Source organism: Leptosomus discolor, chromosome 20 (assembly GCF_034619465.1).
Source record: "Leptosomus discolor isolate bLepDis1 chromosome 20, bLepDis1.hap2, whole genome shotgun sequence".
Classification (NCBI taxonomy): Eukaryota; Metazoa; Chordata; class Aves; order Leptosomiformes; family Leptosomidae; genus Leptosomus; species Leptosomus discolor.
In genome coordinates, this window is record NC_141410.1 from 10480248 (window position 1) to 10500135 (window position 19888).

Consider the following 19888-nt stretch of genomic DNA (forward strand, 5'->3'; position numbering starts at 1 on the left):
AAATACGTGGTTCGTGGTCGCCAGCTGCGCCCCGAGCGCCCTTCCATCCGTGCCGACGCGGCGAGGGTCCGAGCCTTTCCGTCTCTGGTGGTGCCCGTGAGCTCCGGCTGCTGCCGGGGCTTGAAGCCTCCCGTGTTTCAGGAAGAGCCACGCTCGGCTGGTGAGGGGGCGGGGGCGCTGCGTGCCCCGCGACCGGGCTGCCCACGAGGCTTGGGCTTTCCCAGGCAGAGAAGTCCCGGGGTAAACCCTCCCCTGGAGAGGGGGGGCTGTGTGTGAGGAGGCGTGTGGTGGGCGAGTCTCCCCGAAGAGGGGCGGTTCAGACACGTCTTCTGATTGAGCTCCCAGGGCTTTTCTAGAGCGACAGCCTGTCGGTGGTGATAGCACCCGGGAACCGTGGCAGAAGTTTCTGACTCGTGCGGTTGGTTTGGTATGTTGGGTGGTTGCTTATGCATCTCACACTGCTATTTGGCCTATAATTTAAGTAGAAAGATTGAAATTCTTCTGCTTCAGCAACCTCAGGGGTACAGCGCTCTGTTCAAGCACATAGCTAAGAATCCAGTTGTCTCTCTGACTCTAAAATTGCTTGCAGATATTTTCTGGGTGATTTTAAATCACTTCAAAGTCTCATCTTCTTTACTGACAGAAGTACTGTGATGTTTACGCTGGTCTACACTGCAGTTACGATCAGCTGCTGGAGCAGAGGTTTTGCTGGTAAAGCTGAATTACAAAATAGTCAGGAAAGCCGTTAGACCTTCAAAAGGCTCGCGCTGGCTGCGCAGGTAACCTTTTAGAATGTGCGTCCTAGAATTTTTGAATTGCAGCATCTAAGAATGAGAAGTGCTGAGGACTCTGCCTGCGCGGCGCAGACAGGAACAGGCGGAGGCTTCTGTGCCAGTCAGTGTGGAGGACCGCGCCGGCGAAGCCCCGGTGCAGCGTGCTAAAGCCAAGGAAACGGCTGCTCAGATCAGGCGGAAGTTGCGTTAGGAACAACACCTTTGGGATTCACTCTTGGCGCCCACAACCGCGCGTGAGGCTGTTTTTAGGTAGCCAGGAGCCTCAGACTGTCCACGGAGGAAAGCATCTAGGGTGGCTTGGGTAGAGAAGGAGCAAAAGGTAAATCAGCGGCATCAGCGCGTTTTCCGAGAAAATTGACCCTTCCTTTTTTGGTTTTCCACATCCCCCTGTGAAAGTGCCCAAGGCTCTGAGACCAACGGTCCGTGTAACCCGAACTGCGTCATGTATTTGCACAAAGCTCTTGGGGGAACAGAGCCCGAGAGCTGGCGCCGTCGAAAGAAACCCGGCTCTGCGAAGGAGAGGGGACGGTCCCGTCCCAGCACGTCTGCCTCTGCTGCTGCTGCAGTACAGCCCTGCCCAGGCACTTGGCCTTTAAATTATTCCCACAGGGGCCAACTGAAAATAATAAAAGAATTGTTTCTTTTCCTGATGGAATTTATTTTAATCTGTACATAACTTGTAATTTTTTTGCTCCTTCTTTCCTTATTTTATTTCTTCCTTAACAGTATTTTTTTTTTGCATTAGATATCATTATTGTGAAGAAATAATGTTAATATAAGTATGTAGTGAAGGACCAAAATTGTGTCATTAAGGTTGTATGTTGTATGATTGAGAACCAGGGAGCAGGAAGGTTTTGCCCACGTGCCAAACGACCCTGATCAATCCTGCTTGTCGTGCTGCCGATCCTCCAGACAATCAGCCCTTTTGTTACCTTTGCCTTCAAGCGGCCCTTGCGTTAAGCCGAAGGTTTCTATTTATTTCCTTGGCCGGTTGGGAAGAGAACGCAGCCTCCCCCCGCCAGCGAGCAGCCCCTGCCCACGGGCCGTCCACCCCGCGCGGCGAGCCGGGCTCCGCAGGGCGAGCGAAGGGCCGGCGAGAGGCCCGGGAGCCGTCGGTGCAGCCGGGGGCCGGCAAGTGACGCCACCGTGACGGCAGGCGATGCCACCGTGATGGCAAGTGACGCCACCGTGCCGGCAAGTGACACCACCGTGCCAGCAAGCGACGCCACCGTGCCGCCAGTCCCACCGTCAGCCCCTGCCGCCCGCCGGGACCGCGGTGCAGACTCGGGAGCGGGGCCGTGGTACCCCCCGGGTGCCGCAGCGCCGGGAGGGAGCAGCTGACAGAGCCGGGGGCCTGAGGCCGACTCTGCTGAGGGGACGTGGCAGCGATGGTGGCAGCGCCGGGTCCTTGGCGGACCCGCCCCTCGCCGCAGCAGGGGTGCACACCCGCGCCCTGCCCCGGGAAGGCCTCCGGCTCGCGAGCCCGGACCTGAGCCAGCTCCAGCTTCGCTGCCCAGAGAGCCTCGGCCCGGCAGTGCTCGGCGGCCGGGGGCCCGTCACCGCCGCTCGGCTCGGAGAAGCCCTCGGCCACGATGGGACTGTCCGGCCCTGCGGGTTCCCAGCCCTGCTCCAGGCGAGCACGGAAACGCAGCCTGGCCGTGAGCGTGGGGATCGATCGGGCCTGTCCTGTTGGAGCACGAGAGCCCGAGCGGCGGCTCCCGGCAGCGGCGTGGAGCGACCCGCACGCCGGAGCGTCCTGCCGGTGGGGACCGCGGCACCGTCCGCCTCGCTGCACCAGGAGCTGCGGGTGATGGCTGAGGGTGCGCGTGCTCGGAGCCGGCGTTCGGCTCGTCGGTGAAGCAATCCTGGAGGAGCCGGGCGTCGCGCTCCTCAGCACGAGGAGGTGAGGGAGCAGCCGCGGGAGCAGCAGCGAGCTGGTCTCCAAAACGTGGGCCACACCAAGAAATGCGAGTGTTGCCGCGGGGATGTGTTGCCGGTGTGTGTCGTCTTCCCTTCGGTATCGCAGCCCTCCCGTCCGTGGGTGGTTTCTCCGTTTGTCAGCAGCTCCTCGCCGAGCTGGCGCAGCCGCCATCTCCTCGCAGGGCTGTTCCCTGCTCCCCGGGGTGGTGCTGGCCGGGGCCGGGGAGGCACAATCCAGCCAGGGGTTAAGGACATTAGAAATGTAGTTTTTAAAGTCACGAAATGATTTTTTTTCTTTTCGCATTTCCGCATTCAGTTTTCTTCCCGTTTTCTCTAGCCAGCCTCTCTGCTTGTTGTAGGATCTCCCGACTCCTCTGGTTTAGCACTGATTACAAGGTTTAATGTTTCCACAGTGAAGAGAAATAAACCGAAAGCCTCACTGAATCTCTGTTTATCTTGTAGCGTTCATTCGATTGCACTTGAAACGTGCTGCAGCTCGCGGCAGATGTTTAAAGGTCTCGATTTGCTGCTCTGCATTCTGAAGGGTGTTTCCCCAGAGGTGCGTGTGTGTCGAGGGAGGTTCTGCCGGCAGAGCGCAGCTTGCTGCCCAGCGTGGGCGCTGGGGAAGGTCGGGGTCCCTTGGCTTTGGTGGGACGCGGAGCTGCAGCGCTGGAGGCCGCCCGGCGCCGCTGACGGTGCGGGGGCTGCGGGGGTTGGCCTGTGGCTTTGTGTGGAGCCAGGGCACCGCTCGAGGGGTGATTGAAACCGAGAACATTTGTGTAGGATCTATTTATTAAAGGTGTTTTCGCATCCCGTAACCCTGTTGCCAGTGAGGAGGAGAGAACGGGGGAAGCCCTGTGAGTTTTTGGGGTGACCTGAGAAGGTCGACAGCCCCTGGCTGCTCCCGGCTGTGCCAAGAAGGGTCCTCGCGTCCCCCGAGCGCGGCTCCGGCCGCGGACGGCGCTTTCTGCCGCAGAGGGGAGGCCCGAGCGTGGCCTTCCCTCGCTCTCGCCTGCCGGGCCGGTGGCCGTCGGGGCCGATGGCGTCGCCGTGGCCGATGCGGGTTCTCCGGCGGGACGGGACGGGCACAGGCGGGTCGGAAGCGTCGCGTTTGCTCGTCCGCGTCCCAGGATGAAGCGCAAGGCTGGGGTTGTGTCTCGCCTCGACCGGGCTGGTGGAAGCTGCGGCGCTCTCCCCAATCAGCACTTAGACTTTCCACAGGCGTCCTTGGAAAAAAACGGCTTCTTTCTCCCTTCCTGCGAAGCGTTTCGAAAAGCACTTGCACAATGACATGGACGTGTTCGACTCTAAGCATCAAAGCACTGGATTGTGAGCCCCCCCTCCCCTCAGCCGACTTCAATCTACTGACTTACGTTCGCTTTCTACGTGCTGTATCGTGTGTGTGTGTGTGTGGCGGGGGAAGGGGGAAGGGGGAAAGCATCATGGTGTAGGAACCTGCCCGTTTCTGCCCGCTGGAGAAGGGGCAGGGAGCGCTGCCGTCCGCTCCCATCCGTGCTGGTAACATAAGGGCAAAAGCCTCTGCTCCTCGACGATGGTCAGTAGTGTTTTCACAAAGCCATGAAACTTTTTCTCTGTAGTGTTGAGTGATACTGTGATTAAAATGTTATTGAATGATTCCAAGATTATTTTTCTCTTTCTTCTGTCGTTAATTCTTATTACCACTTTGGAAAAAGAACGAAAAAGAAAAAAAAGGCAGCTTTGATTTCCAAACGTGCAATTCACATGTGAACAAAGTAATTCCGAAAGTAACTCTCAATGTATTTTACATTCTCGTTGCTCTCTTCAAAGCGAGAGATGTTTTGCCCTGATGTCATTTCCAGCCTGCAGAAGATGTAATTTAAGACATATATATATTGTGCTTGCGAGAATCATAAATCCGTGCATCCTACGTCATTCCTTTTCCCATTGTTACAAGACAGATATGATTTAGATTTTTTTTTTTCCTTTAGAACTGTATAGTGTTTTTTTAAATCAATTGTAAATGTCTGGTTTTCATATAATGTTTAAAAAACATTGAGAAAGAGGATGGTGCTTGTTCCATATCATTCTTGATTGTATATTGCTTCTGTTATGTTTATAAGTAAACTGTGCATGACTTGTGTTTAGCAGTCATTATTGTGTCTGTTTGTGAAATTTTTATTAAAAAGAAAAAAATTCCGTAGATGCACTTATTGTATATGTGATTAGATTTTGCGTCCGAGGCTAGAAGCCTTGAACTGCCAAGGAAGAAAAAAAAAAAAGAGGTGTTGGCAGTTATTAATTAATATGAAATCGCTTTGTTGGGAGCATAATGAAATAAAAGATATGAAGTGTAGAAAATAATTAAAAAAGCGATTTTACAAATTTCATTTTGATGCTTGTGATAAAAGACAAATGTACTTGTGTAGAGAAATTCCTTTAAAATAATGACTAGAAGAAGCTGATTTTGAGGTTAATGCTGTAGAATAGGAATGTATACCAAATGTAATCTTTCCAATGCTACAATGAATTTATACATGAGATTGATATGCAATAAACCTGTGTGCTTTTATAAGCAGTGGTCCCGGGAGCTTTTGTTCTGGGAAGAACGGCAGAGACCCAACCGGGTCGCGGCCGCAGCGGGGTGTTGGGCGGGCTGCTGTCCTCCTCTGCTGGGGGGCGAGCAGGAAGGGCGCGACACGGGCGAGCGGGGCCGAGAACCGAAGGGGAAGGGAACAGCAGTGGGAGCTGGTGCGGGAGCACTTTGAGGGTGTTGGACAGGAAGAAACAGTCGGATGAACAACTGGATTTCAGAATTCTGACAGGCTGCAACAAAAAACGTCTTTTCTGCCTCCTCTTCCCGAGCGGCTCGTTCAGCCCCAGCGGGAAGCCGGTCCCTGCGATGCAGCACGTCCTCCCCCAGAGCCGCACCAGGCCCGGCGTGGGCTTTGGTTCCCTCCGGCGAGGGGCCGGTGCCCAGGCAGGGCGTGGGGGGGACCGGCAGCCCTGGTGGTGTCTGTCACCTGAGGGCTCCGTGGGGCGACCGCCTGCGCCGTCAGGAGCCCGGGGCCAGCAGAACATCTTGTGGAATAACGGGGCCGAACGGTGACGAGCCCGTCTGGTATTTTGTGTGCTTGGCTTCTGAGTACTTGAGAAGAGCTTCGGCAAACGGAAGGATGGACACCCCTCCTCGCTGCCGAGGTGCAGAAGGAGCAGGTCGTGCCGCGGAGCCGGGCCTCGTCCCGCTGAAGGGAGGTGTCGTCGTTCTCGCTGGGCAGTTCTCGGGGAAGAGTGAGAACGTGCTGGGGTAGGGGAGCGGGTTAGGACAAAGCATAAGTGAGCTGCCTAAAAATGTCAGGAATATTTCCTTTCACAACGACGAGCTGCGAGTTAGTGAACTATCTAGTGATAGCAGTCAGATGTTTCAGCGGGGGCCCTGGGAGCAAAAATGACTTGAAAGCAGGGTCTTTGAACTAACAAGACACATTACCAAACCGATGAATGGTCTCCGCTTCAGAAAGTCATTCATCGTGATCAAATGATGGTGTCCCACGTACAGCATAATAGCCCTTCCCTGGAGTTTGCCGTGGAAGGGTTTCAGGCTTAGCTGAACTCTTGAGTAGAAACTCTCAGCCTCTCTGTGACGGCTGGCAACCTTTCTCCTTATTAGCCCCGGAGGGAAAGGAAAAAATCTATCGGATAAGAAAGCTCTGATAATAGAGCGATTGTCAGGCAGGCCTTAGAGAGAAGAGAACAGAGTCTTTTAAAAGAATGTTGCTGACAAGTGGACTTTGTCATCCAGAAAGCACTTGAGATTCACCATAAACCAGCGAGAAAAAGGCTCCATTTTTAGGGGGGTGTGGGGTGTGTGTGGAATCAGAGCGAGGGGCAAAAGAGAAGGTCAAGGAAAAGTCTGTTCCCAGTAAACACACAGAGGGCTGTTGAGTCTGGCCTTACTGGGCAGCTGAGTTACTGGGCGGCTGTCGACAGCCTGATCCTCAGGTCCTCTTTCCCCTGGTAGCTGCACCTCCCGACAGAGCATGGCACCCCAGTGTCCCAAACTGGGCTGAGTGCACCCCCAGGGACACCCGGGGTTGCGTTTAACCACTGGAGCCGCTCGGGCCAGCCTGATCCGTGCCCTTGGTGAGAACCAGCCCGTGGCCCTCTTGAAGTCACCGAGGGTCTGCACTGGGCAGAGGCTCGGTAGTTTGTCACCCGTTAACCTGATGGGAGAACGATGTTAAACAGTCCTGCGACCTCCGGTGACCTTGGTGAGGGGGCTCTGGGGAACGGGTGTCCCTGAGCGAGCCCGGGGCTGGGGCACAAGTGCTGGGCAAATGCATTCTTGAAGAAACGTCAAGCAGCAGCAGGAAAAAAATCATTTTTAGTGAAGTTGAGTGAGTACCTCATGCCTCTTGAGCAGGGACGGAGCTCTCCGCCACGCCGAGGTGTCGGGGTACCGGCTGCCCCGGGGTCTGAGCCGCTCGGGGCCGGGAGCTGGAGCCCCCCAGGACACTGACACCGGCCCCGGCCCGAGGTGAGCCGGACTCCGGCGCCCGGGCGAGATGGGCCGGTCCGGCCCTGCCCGGTCCCTCCCCGCTCCGCCCCCGCCGCAGCGCTGGGCTCCGCCGGGTGCGGGAGGGGCAGTGGGACCGGCCGCCTCCCGGGCGGGGATCCCCAAGGGGGGAGCGGGAGCGGTGCGGAGCGGAGCGGTGCGATGCGGTGCGGTGGGAGCGGGGCGGAGCGGAGCGGTGCGGTGCGGTGGGAGCGGGGCGGTGCGTGGGAGCGGGGCAGTGCGGGGCAGTGCGGGGCGGTGCGATGCGGTGGGGAACGGAGCGGTGCGGTGCGGTGGGAGCGGAGCGGGGCGGGGCGGAGCGGGGCGGGGCGGAGTGGTGCGGTGCGGTGGGAGCGGAGCGGAGCGGGGCGGAGCGGGGCGGAGCGGTGCGGTGCGGTGGGAGCGGGGCGGGGCGGAGCGGGGCGGGGCGGAGCGGGGCGGAGCGGGGCGGTGCGGTGGGAGCGGAGCGGAGCGGAGCGGAACGGGGCGGGGCGGGGGGCAGCGCCGGGCGGGCGGTGGAGCCCGGCGGAGCCCCAGCGGGGCCCGGCCCCTCCCCGAGCGGCGCCGCCCGCCCCGGCTGCCCCGGGAGGAGGCGGATCCCGGCGCCGGGGAGCGCCGCTTCCGCGGAGGGGGAGCGGGCAGCGCTGGTGAGTAGCCGGAGGCTCCGTCCCGCCGCCGTCCCGGCTGCAGCGGCGTTCCCGGGGGGTCTTTGTGCAGGGGCAGAGGCGCCGGTGGCGGGGTCCGGTGTGCGTGTGCCGAGGGGCGCGTCCCGCCGCGCTGCGGGTGGCCCCGCGGAGCGGGGCTGGGAGCATCGTGCGCCCGCGGCCGCCTGGGACCGGGAAGCGCCGGAGCTGCGGGTCCAAGGCCCGGCTCCAGCGGCACCGGAGACCTGGGGGGTGTTGTAGCAGCCGGTGCCCCTGAAATGGGGGGTGTTGTTGTCAGGGCTGGCGTTTAGGGTAGGCTTCATCCTCAGCCGAGACGGCGTTCAGGGTAGAAGTTTGCCCTTTCCTCATCCGTGGGACATTTGGCAGAGCCCTGGACAAGAGGTGTGTGTCCCTCACCCAAGGACAGGGAAATAAGCAGTGTCTTGATCAAATGAGCCTTTTGTGGATGGCTCTGGTTTGTCCTTCTGCCAGTCATTGATGCAGGGACATACGTCCATGTCTTGTTTCCTGGTCCGTGGCCTTTGAAAAGGAGCGGCTCGGAGATGGCGGTGGCATACGACGAGATCTCAGTTGAGAGGAATTAAACCATAGTTTTCCCTCAAACTGTGTAATGGGGTAGGCAGTGGGTGTAAAATGCAGGTGTTTGTTCTGTAGGTGCACAGTGGTGTGGCCCAGAAGGAGATGACTAAGCTTAACCCCGGATGAGGAGCTCTAGGGAGTCAGGCAGGCGGGTTTGCAGGAGGTGTGAGCTGCTCCTCGGGGCGGTTTGGGACAGGTACAAGCTTTGAGGAGCACAGGGGTCGTGGTGAGGCACCCGCCAGGGCTTTCACAGCACGTCAGCCTGGGGGATGTGGAAGTCAGGAAGGTAAAGGGTGGCTGTGGTGGCTCAGGCGGTGGCACCCCCAGTCCCAAAGGGGATTAAGAGGGGACACGGAGCTGTGGCAGCAGCAGAGATGAAGCGGGGCTCGGCGGTGACCCAGGCCTGCCCTGGCTGCTCGCTCAGGCGCCTGCTGGCATCCTGCATGGCTCTGCCTGGAGCCAGGGAGATGTGCAGGCAGGGAGAGCACCACAAGTGTGGCTGTAGGGGCTCTGCCTGCAAACAGCACCCTGCGAAAGAAGAGGCTGGGTCCTGTGCTGCCCCAAGATTCTCTGTGTGAAGTGATATAATGGCCATGGCTAAGCTTAAATGCCCTCTGCCTTACGGAGAGAAGTCCTTCCATCTGTCTGTCTGTGTTACGCAGCTTTGTAGTTCCCTGTTCCACCATCATGTCTCGGAGCCCCCTTGGCAGCTCTGCGGATGACGAGACCTTTCTCCTGGAGTACCGATGCCACCCGCTGCGGCCGGAGCCCTCCAGCCCCACCTTTCCCCCCGGGAAGCGCAGCTCCACCACGGTGCCTGACACCACCTCACTCTTGGCAGTGGGCTCTCCCACCTCGGCCGAGCCCCACCGCATCGTCCTCAGCACGGACAGCCCAGCCGCACTGAAGGTGGGAACCCAGCAGCTGATCCCCAAAAGCTTGGCTGTCTCCACCAAGACCAAGAACAACCCCACCAGGCACCAGAGCTTCGGGGCCGCCGGGTCAAGCCAGGAGCCCCTGGGCCCCGACCCAAAGCGGGCGTCCGTCCCCAGCCTCTCCCTGGAGATGGAGGTGGAGGATGACGGCGGGGGGGCCCTCAAGCGCAACCTGAGGAACATGTCCTACCGTGCGGCCATGAAGGGCCTGGGCGCGGAGCCAGAGCCGGCAAACGCCGTCCCCTCGCTGAAACCTGTGTCGGAGGAGGGCAGCGCCCTGCCTGCCCGCAGCCCCGGCAGGAACAAGGTGGGGTTTGCACCCGATTGCTGTCGGGCGGGGATCGAGCCCCCCTCTTTCCCTGGTGATGAGCTGCTGCCGGGGGATCTGCAGAGCCTTTTTTCCTGCAAGGCCTGTCCCTTACAGAGCTGTGTGAGGCCGGCGTGGAGCCGGCAGGGCTCGCTGAGCCTGGTGACGTGACTTGCGCCTTGGGAAGCCTGTGTGTCGCCAGCAGATGCTGTGGGTCCCTGGAGAGCCCGGAAACAGCTGGGGAGTGTAACTGGCTGCTCCGGGGCTCCCGCTCTTCAGCAGGCGGCTGCGGGCATGTTGGCAGGGTGGGGTTGGCCGGGTGGGGTTGGCCGGGTGTGTGGCTCCGAGGTGGCGGTTGGTTGTACACAAACATGGGCGAAGCAGGTCCGGGGAAAAGGAGACTTCAGTTCAGGCAAAGTCCAGGTGAGAGACAGAGAGAGATGTGAAAGGCAGCAGCATAGCTACGAAATGGTTTAGATTGTGACCCTGATTACACAAGGTGAAAGCTGAGTCACAGCGGGAAGGCAAACAAAAGCTCAGACAAAAATCAGGCTGAAAGCACAGGGTGATATTTGCTGACTGGCCGCGCAGGTAACTTTTCTCCTTCTCTAAAGGAGCTAAATGCTCGTTCTCCTCTTCTTCCTCTTGCAGAAAACCTTTGGGCGGAAGCGGGTGCAGAAGCGTGGCGGCTCGTTCAAGGACCGTGAGTGCTGCCTCCCGTCTTCCCGAGAGCGCCGGCTCCGGCGTCCCCTCCGCCTTGCAGGGCACCGGGGCGCTTCTCAGCAAAGCAAACCCCTAGAAGTCCCTTTGCCACCTGTGCTGCTGCTCATCCTTGGCCTGGGGCAATTGCTTTTGCCTCTGTTTCCCCGCCTGCAAGAGGAGCATTGCAGCCCAGATTTGCCGCTCCCCAGGGCAGGAGGATGCTCAGGCTGCTGCAAGGCTCGCAGCAAACACAGGAGAGCTCCGTGCGGGGCACTGGCTGCGGGAAGGTGTCGGGAGCGGGAGCTGCTGGTTAATCGGTGCTGTGCAAAATCCAGCCTTGGTGTGGAGGTGCTGGCCCTGGCTCGCCAGCGCTCGTGGCAGGGCTTTTGGCTGGTGGGGAGAGGCGGTGGTGGGAAGGGAAGCCGTGGGCCGCAGCTGGGAGAGGCTTCGCTGACCTCGTGCCTTTTCCCCTGCAGAGCCCCGGCTGTATCAGGAAATCCGTGAGAGAGGTCTGAACTCGGTCAGCCATGAGTCAGATGAGGATTTGCTGGAGGAATCCATCCCAGAAGAGCCATCCCCGCCGGGTACCACTATCTTGGTGCAGAGCTATCGCCCGGCGCAGGTGACCTGGAGCCAGCTCCCGGAGGTAGGGGCAGCAGCCCAGGAGGGTCCGAAAGGCCCCGCTCGCCCTCGCCACGGGCTGGTGACGTGTTGCAGCCAGAGCTGCGTGCATTTTAAAATCTCTCCGAGCGGATAATTCTGCAGCATTAATGTCTGCGATGGGACGGGACGCGCAGGCTCCTGCCCAGGCTCGTCGCGACGCCGGCGGAGCTGCTGCGGTTGTGCTTGCGAGCGGTTCGCCCGCAGCCAGGGAGGACGGGCAGATGCTCCCGCCGGGTACCCGGCGCTTGGGGAGAAGAATCTCCCCCTGCGGAGCAGCATCTTCTGCGGGGCCGTGGGGGGCTGCGGTGGGAGATGCAGGCGTGGGGCGGGTGGGCTGCGCGGGGCTGGGCGCAGCCCCGGACCGCACTAGAGGGCGTGCAAGGACCGTCGGTCGGCGGCGATGCTCATCCTGGCCCCTCGCCCGCAGGTGCTGGACGCGGGGATCCTGCAAAGCATCTCCCCCGAGGAGCGCAAGCGGCAGGAGGTGAGAGGACCACGAGTGGCTCGTCCCGGAGCCCTCGCCCGGGGGGGTCGGCTCGGAGCAGCGCTGGGGGGTTTTGGGGTGTTGCTGCTGCGTCCAGCTGCTCTGGGGCTGCAGTGCTGGGGGGGGATCGCCCGTGCGTCGTGGCGGGGAAGCAGGCAGCTCCTTGGGATGCTGATGGAAGGGAAAACATCTTAGTGCTGTGGCTTAATGATGCAGTGGCCTAAAGCGGGCTGAAGTTGCTGGGGTACGCCAGGCGATGCATGAGACAGTACAGGGAACGCCGTGCTCTCGGAGTGAAGTCGTTTCCAGGGCCTTCGTGCCAACCGAATGTCAATAAGATACGGCAAGTTTTAATTCACGGCCTCGTTCAGTCAGTTTGGGCGGTTGCATCGTCACTGCCCTGCTTTTTCAGGCCATGTTTGAGATCATCACTTCCGAGTACTCCTACCTGCACAGCCTGAGCGTCCTGGTGTGCCACTTCATGAGGTCGGAGGCGCTGAAGGAGACCATGACGCAGACGGAGCACCACCACCTCTTCTCCAACATCAGCGACATCCTGACGGTCAGCACCAGGCAAGTGGGGGCCGTCAGCGCGGGGCTGGGACCGGGCGGGACTGGAGGAGGGACTGTGCTAAAACCAGCCGTCCCTTGGATTGCTGAAGGCGCTGAGACTCCCATTCCCCTTCTCCTTAGTGCCCTGTCTCACGGCACGCTCCCCTGCAGTGGCTTCGTGCTCCTGCATGCTCAGGACCTGCCTGTCTAGTGGAAGATGGTCCTGGCACCCCTCTTTTTTAAATGGGTTATAACAGCGGTGCTCACTCGTTGCTGACCTGGCTGAGCCTCCCTGTTCCTGCACTTGGGACACACTCCTTGGGTGTCCGGCGCTGCCGTGAAGGTGGTGCCTCCCTTTGCCGCTGGGCTGGTGAGAGGGGCAAGTGGAGCCGGTACCGCTTGGGCTCAGCTGCCCGGCTCCAGCACGGCGAAAGCATGCCATGGGGCGGCTGAGCTTGTTCCAAAGCACGGGCGGGGGTTCGCTCGGGTGCCGAAACCGAAACTGCGCCTTCAAAGAGCCAGCGTAAGCATGGCCTTCGCTCCCGGGGAGGTGGGGAGCCGAACGCCTCGGGAGCCGGTGCTCGGGGCAGCCGGCGAGCCGCGTCGGTGTGGGAGGGCAGAGGCTGGGCTGCGGCTGGCCTGGGAACTGCTGCGGGGGCGGCGAGGGCTTGTGGCTTCCCACAGCCGCGCAGAAGCGCCCCAATGGGGCAGAAACGAATCTTACTGGAGAGCTAAAGCGGAGGAGGGAGCGTGTGAACCCAGAGATGCAGCTCGGGAGCGTCTCTGCTGCATCAGGGGTGCGTCTCTGCAGCGGAGCTGCTGGGAGCTGCGCTGGAGACGTGGCTGTCTCAGCCACGTGGAGCCGACCTGTGCAGAAGGGATCCAGGGCTCTGGGACAGCTGGCGAAAAGTTGTGGTGGGAACACTGTTAATCATACCTCTGTGCAGTTTGTCCAGCCCTGACGAGTGATGGAGTGAAGTTACTGGAAATTCTCCCCTTTTAGCTTTTTTGAAGACTTAGAGAAGCGGTACCAGGAAAACCTCCTGATTCCTGACATCAGTGACATAGTGGAAGAACACGCCTCGAACCACTTCAGTCCTTACATCAGCTACTGCTCCAATGAAGTCTACCAGCAGAGGACACTTCAGAAGCTGCTGTGAGTACAGCTCGCCAGGCAGTTGCCTACAAGGGTCTCTGGGCTACAGGGATGCTGTAGGAGCAGCTCCTACTGTACCCGAGGCTGGTTCCTTCCCCGAAGGGGGGCCGTCTCCTTTCTGAGCAGAGTTCAAGTTCTAGACCTCGGTGCTGGGTGATTCGGATGTGATTTGTGTCGTGCTGTAGGGCGAAGGATGGGGATAAGTGGGGGTAACGCTACCACGCACTGAAGTCAGCTGGGTCTTGCCCAGGTCAGTAACACGCGTGTGGCGTGTTAGGGACACGTATGGAGGCTGTTTGTCTCCAGATCAAACCGGCCAAGTTTGTGTCCGCTGTTTGCACGTCTACAGCCTTACCTGCCTTTTGGGGGACGCAACGTCTCCAGGTGCTTTTCCACCACCTGCTAACGGATCAGGCCGTTTTCCGCCCCGGCTGAGCCCAGCAGCCTGCCGTGGAGCACCGGAGGCAGTGCCGTCGCTGCACTGCACGTCTCGTGCATGGAAAGCTGCTGGAAAATCTCAGTAACTGAAGAACAGAGTTAATGGAGCTTTCTTGTCCTGTTCCAGAACCACAAACCCCTTATTTAAAGAGACCTTGAAACAAATTGAAAGGAAACCAGAATGTGGAGGCCTGCCAATGATCTCATTTCTCATTCTCCCTATGCAGAGGGTAACACGGCTTCCTCTGCTGTTGGATGTAAGTCAGTCACACGGCGCGTTGCTTGGCGCCTCCGCAGAGGTGGCTGTGTTGTACCCGCCTTTGGTTTGCTGAGCCCGGGACAGCTTCTGCTCGGGCTCTCATCCGCCTGGGAGCTGAGGCTGGGCTGCCCGAGCCTGTATTCAGGATTTCGATCCAGAGCAATCCGCTTCTTGGGGGTGTCAGAGGTGCAGCTTAAATATATATAACGCGTCACGCCTCAGCCACCCGCCTGGGTGACAGGAGGTTCCTCGGTGCCCTGTGCTGCGGCTGGATACCCAGGGTGGGGGTGGCACAAAGTCCTGTTTGATTAACGGCCAGGCGGCCCAGGAAGGGAGAAGCAGGTCTTGCACAACCTTCGCTGAAATCCGGGACTCCTGCACCCAGCTGCTCTGAACAGCGAAGCTGCTGGACGTGGGACTTCTAGTCACGGCTCCCAGCCTGTGACGGGCTGCAGGGGTGTGGGCCAGGGGGCTGCCCGGGGTGCAGGGTGGCAGCGATGGTCAGGCACGTGTCTGATACGAAAGCTGCAGCAGAAACCAGCTTCACAGCTGCCAGCGCTGTTAAACCTCGCCTTGAACGCTGCCAGGCTGGCCGGCAGGGGCGGCTGGAGCGTGTGCCGCATCCTGAAATCCCAGGGAAGCGGCTGACGCGCCGGTCTCCGTCTCGCCATATCACTAAAGCGTCTTGTCTCGAAATTCTAGACGGTCTGTCAAAAAACAAAAGCGTGCACTGCGGCGTACGGAGCTGCCACCAGCGCTCTGAAAGCCATCAGCAAGGTGAGGCATGCTGCCAGCTCCCCACCTTTCCTCCCTCCAGGGTGCCGTGCCATCACTCCGGCCCCGAGCCTGCTGTTCTGGCCTCTCTTTTTCCCTCCCTACGTTGTTTACTTGAGATTTCTCTGCCCGAGGTAGCTGCTGGATGCACACCTCTTCTCCCTTGCTCACCTTTTTCACCTGATCTTGTGGGGTTTTTTTCCTTTTTCTTGTCATCTTTTCTTCTTTCCTCTATGGTCACCTTTTGTCCTTCCCTTCGGTGTCGTCTGCTCCATTAGTGCTCTCTCTTCTCAGAACCTCCCTCGAGGTGATGGCAAGCTGCAACGCTTACTTGCCATGGTTTTTGGAGGTTTGGGCAAAGAGCAGTAAGCAAAGCAAAGAGCAAAGTGTAGAGGAGCGGAGGAGCAGCCTTTCCCCAAACCTGGCTTGAAACCTGTGTCAGGACTCGGCTCTTTCTCCTGTTCAGGGAAGCAGAGCAGCCGCCTGACCCTTCACTGCTGGTGTTGTCCTTTTTCTAGCTGGTTAAGAACTGCAATGAGGGAGCTCGTGCTATGGAGAGGACAGAGCAGATGTACACCCTGCAGAAACAGCTGGAATTTGGAAAGAAGAAGGTGAGGACTCGTGCAAGTGGCGGGGGGAAATCTTCTGGGGTGTGCTGTGAGAGGGGCCCATCCCAGGCGTGCCGGGGAATTCTTCCACGAAGCCTTGACCAGCTGGAGCATCGCTGCTGCCAGGAGCAGCACCACCACTCCATGCCTGGGGGGACTTTTGTTTTTCCTGCTGTTCTGACTTAAATGCAGGTTTCTGGGCACTCGCCCTGCCGGCTGGGAGGGCTCAGCAGAGTATCCTGGATAATCCACTGTCCCTCACTTGGATAATCCACTGTCCCTCACTTGGATAATCCTCTGTCCCTCACTAACCCTTCGCATCCTCTTCTGCCTCGCTCTGACCTTTTGTCTCCTGCACACGGGTGGGGAAAGCTGGAATGGCCCCTGGCAAGAGGAGTTTTTACCTGGGTGGATCAGCTGGCAGCGACCTCTGCCCTTGCTGTCTCGTTCCAGACTGACACGGAGCTTCCTCTGCCTGTTGGGGCTGCGGGATGTGGGCAGCTGGGCTGTAGTAAAGCCTTGCCCCTGTGCCCCGGTGCTGCGGTTTGGGGGCTGTGGCTCCAGGCGTGCTGGAGCGGCGTGCACGGCTGCTCCGCTTCCCGGAAAGTCTCCTGGAAAAGCTGTTTAAGAGCGTGTGACGTGTCCATCCCACCTGATGTGTTCAAATACAGCTTCTTGACTTGATTCTGCCTGCTGCCTGTGAGACCAGTAGTAAGTCAGACTTTCCCTCAATCCGTTTTCAGCCTTTCCCGCTGATTTCTGCTTCCCGCTGGCTGCTGAAGCGGGGGGAGCTCTACCTGCTGCTGTCGGAAGAGGCGGGCATCTTCCGCCGGGGCGCCGGCAGGCTCTGCTACCTCTTCTTGTTCAATGACGTCCTGATCATAACCAAGAAGAAGAGGTAAGGCTTGGGGGGGTGGCCCTTATTTTCCCTGGAAAACAGCTAGAGGGATTAAACTCTTGATTTCCCAAGCAGTGTGTAGTCTAAGAAATTCTCAAGATTTCCCTGTTTTGACCTTTATTGAAGCGCCCAGCTCCACCGCCCTTGGCCTTGCCTCTGTTTGGGGGTGGCCAGCAAGTCCGCAGAGCTGTGTCCCACCCCTGGGCATCAGCCCGTGGCCTCGCCGTGGTGGGTGCTGGGAGCCCGCTGAGCTTCACCTGCCGGGGCTCTCAGCCGGTGCTGGGAGGCAGCTCGGTCCCTGCCGGCGGCGGCGCCCGGCTGAGGTGCCGATCCTGTCTTTGCCGCAGCGAGGAGAGCTACACCGTCATGAACTACGCCACGCTGGACCAAGTCACGGTGGAGAAGATCGAGCAGGCGGACCCGCCTTCCCCTCCTCCCGGCAAGAGCGGGAGCGGCGGCACAGCCCGCGGCACAGCCGGCGGGCACCTGCTGCGGGTGGTGATGGAGAAGGACAGCGAGGGCAGGCGGGAGGAGATCGTGCTGGCGGCGGAGACGCTGTGAGTGGCGCCGTGGGGTTTCACAGGGTGAACGTCCTTGCTTGTGGGATAAAGCGGTGCCCTGGAAATCCCCCTGAGGCTTCTGCACAGCACCCTTCCCCTCCCCGCTCCTCCTCCCAGAAAGGGCGACCTCCGTGGGCTTCTCCCCTCACTCTGTCTTAGATTTCCCTTATAATTCCCACCTAATGCTTCCCTGGCCCGAATTAAGCAAAGCGGCTGGGTGGGGTGCGCCGCCTGTGCAGTATCTTTACGTTGAGTGCTGCTCTGGTCCAGTGCTTGGCCAGTCTGACTTGCCCTGAAAGCCTTCGTCCTGCTGGGAATTTCCCAGCCGCTGCGGGCAACACGGATGCTGTCTCTAAGGCTTTCTTTGTAATCTGGGCTTTCCCTCTGCCAGGAGCGACCGGGCCCGGTGGATTGCTGCGCTGATGCACAGGGAAAAGGAAAAGCCTGACACCACTCCTAAAGGAGGTACCGGCGTGCTGGAGGTCATGGATTAGCAGTTGTGCTGGAGCCTGAGCATTTGCAGGTTTCTACCCTGTCCGTATCGGCTCCTGCTGGAGCAGGAGCTGAGGAGGTGTGTCACGGAGAGGAGAACGCGGGGTACCACACCTTGCTCGTTAGGCGTTGCCTCCCATTAAGTTATCAGTCACAATAAACCTTAAATACATGTTCTAGGAGGCACAATGAAATTCCCGGAATGCCTCAGGCTTCGGTAAGAGCAGCTTGGGTTTCCCCTCCCCATGTGCTTGGAGGGGGCAGCAGGAGAGACGCCGGGCAGGGACAGGAGGGGGACGGAGCACGAAGTGCTGCTGAGCCCCGGTGGGTCGGGGGGCACCGCCGAGCGGGCCACGTGTGCCAGGCTGCGACTCCCAGCTCTGCCTTCTCACCGGGTCCCTGCTGTCCTCTGCAGATCTGAGCCAAGTGGAGATAACCCGCGGCTACCTGGCTAAAGAGGCGGACGAGATTTCCCTGCAGCAGGCTGATGTCGTCCTGGTGCTGGGCGGAGAGGACGGTAAGTGTCGGCAAGTGGGGAGCCATGGCCGGGCAAGGCTTACCTTAGGTGGGGCTATGGAGGCGGGGGGAAAGCTTCAGTGACCCCAGTGAACTGGGATTTTGGCAGTTTTCAGAAGCTTCCAAGAAGCACTAGCTGCTGGCGGGGTCCGTGTTGGTGGCTGGTGCTGTGTCCCCAGAGGCTGACGGAGGTGGCGCTGCCACGGGCGGCTGCTGCATTACTTACCAGTGGCTCCTGTGCAGAGGTTGTGGCTGGCAGCCAGCCACAGAGACATCAGAAGTTGCAGAAATAATCCCCAGAGCAGGCCATAAATCAGAATCCTCCTCCCCTGGACGCCTCTCGCTGTCACCTCGGTGGGAAGGGCAGCGGTGCAGCCCTCTCCTTCCATGCGCATCCCCAGGAGCCGTGGTCCTTCCTCGCCGCCTGACCAGCTCTGCTCTTCTCCTAGGCTGGTGCTGGGGCGAGAGGCTCCGGGACGGGGAAAGGGGCTGGTTTCCCCAGTCCTGCGCCCGGCAGATCACCAGCCGCACGGCGGTGGAGTGCAACGTCCGCCGGATGGAGCGGCTGCGGATAGAGACCGACGTGTAGGCTTGCAGCCAGGGAAGGATCCTTGGGGCGACTTATTTCAGGGGTCTTCCAACCTCTGCGGACTGAGCCCACAGCGAGAAGGGGCCGGGAGAGCCTTTCTCCTTGAATTTGCTTTGTCTCGAGCAGTCACAGGCGGCAGATCGTATCGTTCAGGACCCGTCTTTGTAGCAGCCGTGAGAGCAGCTGAGTGATGTGAGACCCGGCATCCGAGCGCTCCTGGCCGACGCTATTGACCTGGAACAGGCTTCAGGAGGCAGCCAGGGTGTTGGCTCAAGTTGAAAAGGCTGTGCCGTGTGCCGGGCCCCGGGAAGCGGCTCGTGCTGCCGGCTCTTTCCCTGCTGGCGTCTGGGCCAGGGCCTGCTGGCAGCGGGCGCCCACCTTGCGTGGGAAGCCCCGGGGCGTGGGGAGAGCGGACCTGAATCCAGAACTTTTAGCAACTTAAATCTATAGGCTAGGCTTATTCCTCCACGTGGATTTTCCTTCCTTTTTCTTTCTTTCATGGTTTTCCCCTCACAACTGTTCTTGGCTCTTTTGAGCACAACCGTGACGTCCATGGGATGAGCTGGTGCCCACCGCCCTTCAGTCGTTTGCTAAACAGGCGGACGCCGGGGGGGGGTGGGGTGGGGGGGTGCAGCCGGAGTTGTTCTCATGGGGTTGCAACTGGGATGCTCCAGCCAGAGGGAAGCGATTTGCAAGTCCTGCCGGACGAGTGAGCCAGGAGCGATGCTGCAGCTCCTGCTGCTGTTCCCCTGCCCAGGCGGGTGGGGGTCCCAACCCCCTGGAGAGGGACTTAGTCACGGAGGGTCCAACCTCAGCCTTCCCGGGCAGAGCGGTCCCCTCTCCTGCCCTGCTCCCCCAGAATCAGCCCCGAGGAGGGCTGGTGCAGGGTCGTCCTTTTGTCAGAGCACTTTGCATCTGGGTTTTTTGTGAGCCAAACATTTAGTGCTGTCGTTGGGCCTTCGGGGCGGTGGCAGGAGATGGGGCCGGGCGGCTCTGCCCGTGGCTCTGTGGTGCTCAACCTCATAGAGGGGAAACAGCAGCTACAGTTTTGGGGTGAGGCGGCTCCGGGCGCTGCCTGGCTTGGGATTCGCAGTGGCAGCGTTGTTGTAATGCGTCTGCTCTGGTTAAGCCATTAAAGGGTTCATTGGATTAACAATAAACTCTGGGATCCCAATGAAACGCCGGTTCTCCTTGCCCGAAAGGGAACGGCACGCAGCGTCAGCAGTGCCAGGGGGGCTGTGTTTAACCTGGTAGGGGTGAGGGGTGTCCCTGAGCACGGCAGCTCCGCGTTGGAGGGACACCAAGGAGCCGGGTTCCCCCACTACGAGCTCTGAAAAGAGCTGCCTTCTGCTGGCAGCATCCTCTGGGCTCTGCTTGGTCTCGACAGATGCGCAGCTCAGGAAACATCCTTCCGACCAGCGGACTAAAAAGCTGCTGTCAGCGGCAGCACATTTCAGGTGTGA

The 19888-nt window shown here is 59.7% G+C and overlaps 1 protein-coding gene across 1 annotated transcript; it reads left to right on the plus strand.

The window, feature by feature from the left end:
* The first annotated feature begins 9179 nt into the window (after positions 1-9179).
* On the plus strand, positions 9180-18425 carry ARHGEF16 (Rho guanine nucleotide exchange factor 16). The gene is made up of 14 exons (XM_086476116.1): positions 9180-9734; positions 10386-10437; positions 10913-11082; positions 11527-11583; positions 11996-12156; positions 13139-13291; positions 13857-13986; positions 14691-14765; positions 15281-15373; positions 16114-16268; positions 16616-16825; positions 17220-17293; positions 17736-17837; positions 18286-18425. Exons 1-14 carry the CDS (start codon positions 9180-9182, stop codon positions 18423-18425), a joined length of 2127 nt encoding a protein of 708 aa, XP_086332242.1.
* The last annotated feature ends 1463 nt before the right edge of the window (positions 18426-19888 follow it).

Excerpts from the sequence above, each read along its gene's own strand:
- ARHGEF16 (XM_086476116.1), top strand. The coding sequence starts at position 9,180 with ATGTCTCGGAGCCCCCTTGGCAGCTCTGCGGATGACGAGACCTTTCTC. Across the intron at positions 9,735-10,385 it reads GCAGCCCCGGCAGGAACAAG|AAAACCTTTGGGCGGAAGCG; the intron begins GTGGGGTTTGCA and ends TTCCTCTTGCAG. Across the intron at positions 10,438-10,912 it reads TGGCGGCTCGTTCAAGGACC|AGCCCCGGCTGTATCAGGAA; the intron begins GTGAGTGCTGCC and ends TTTCCCCTGCAG.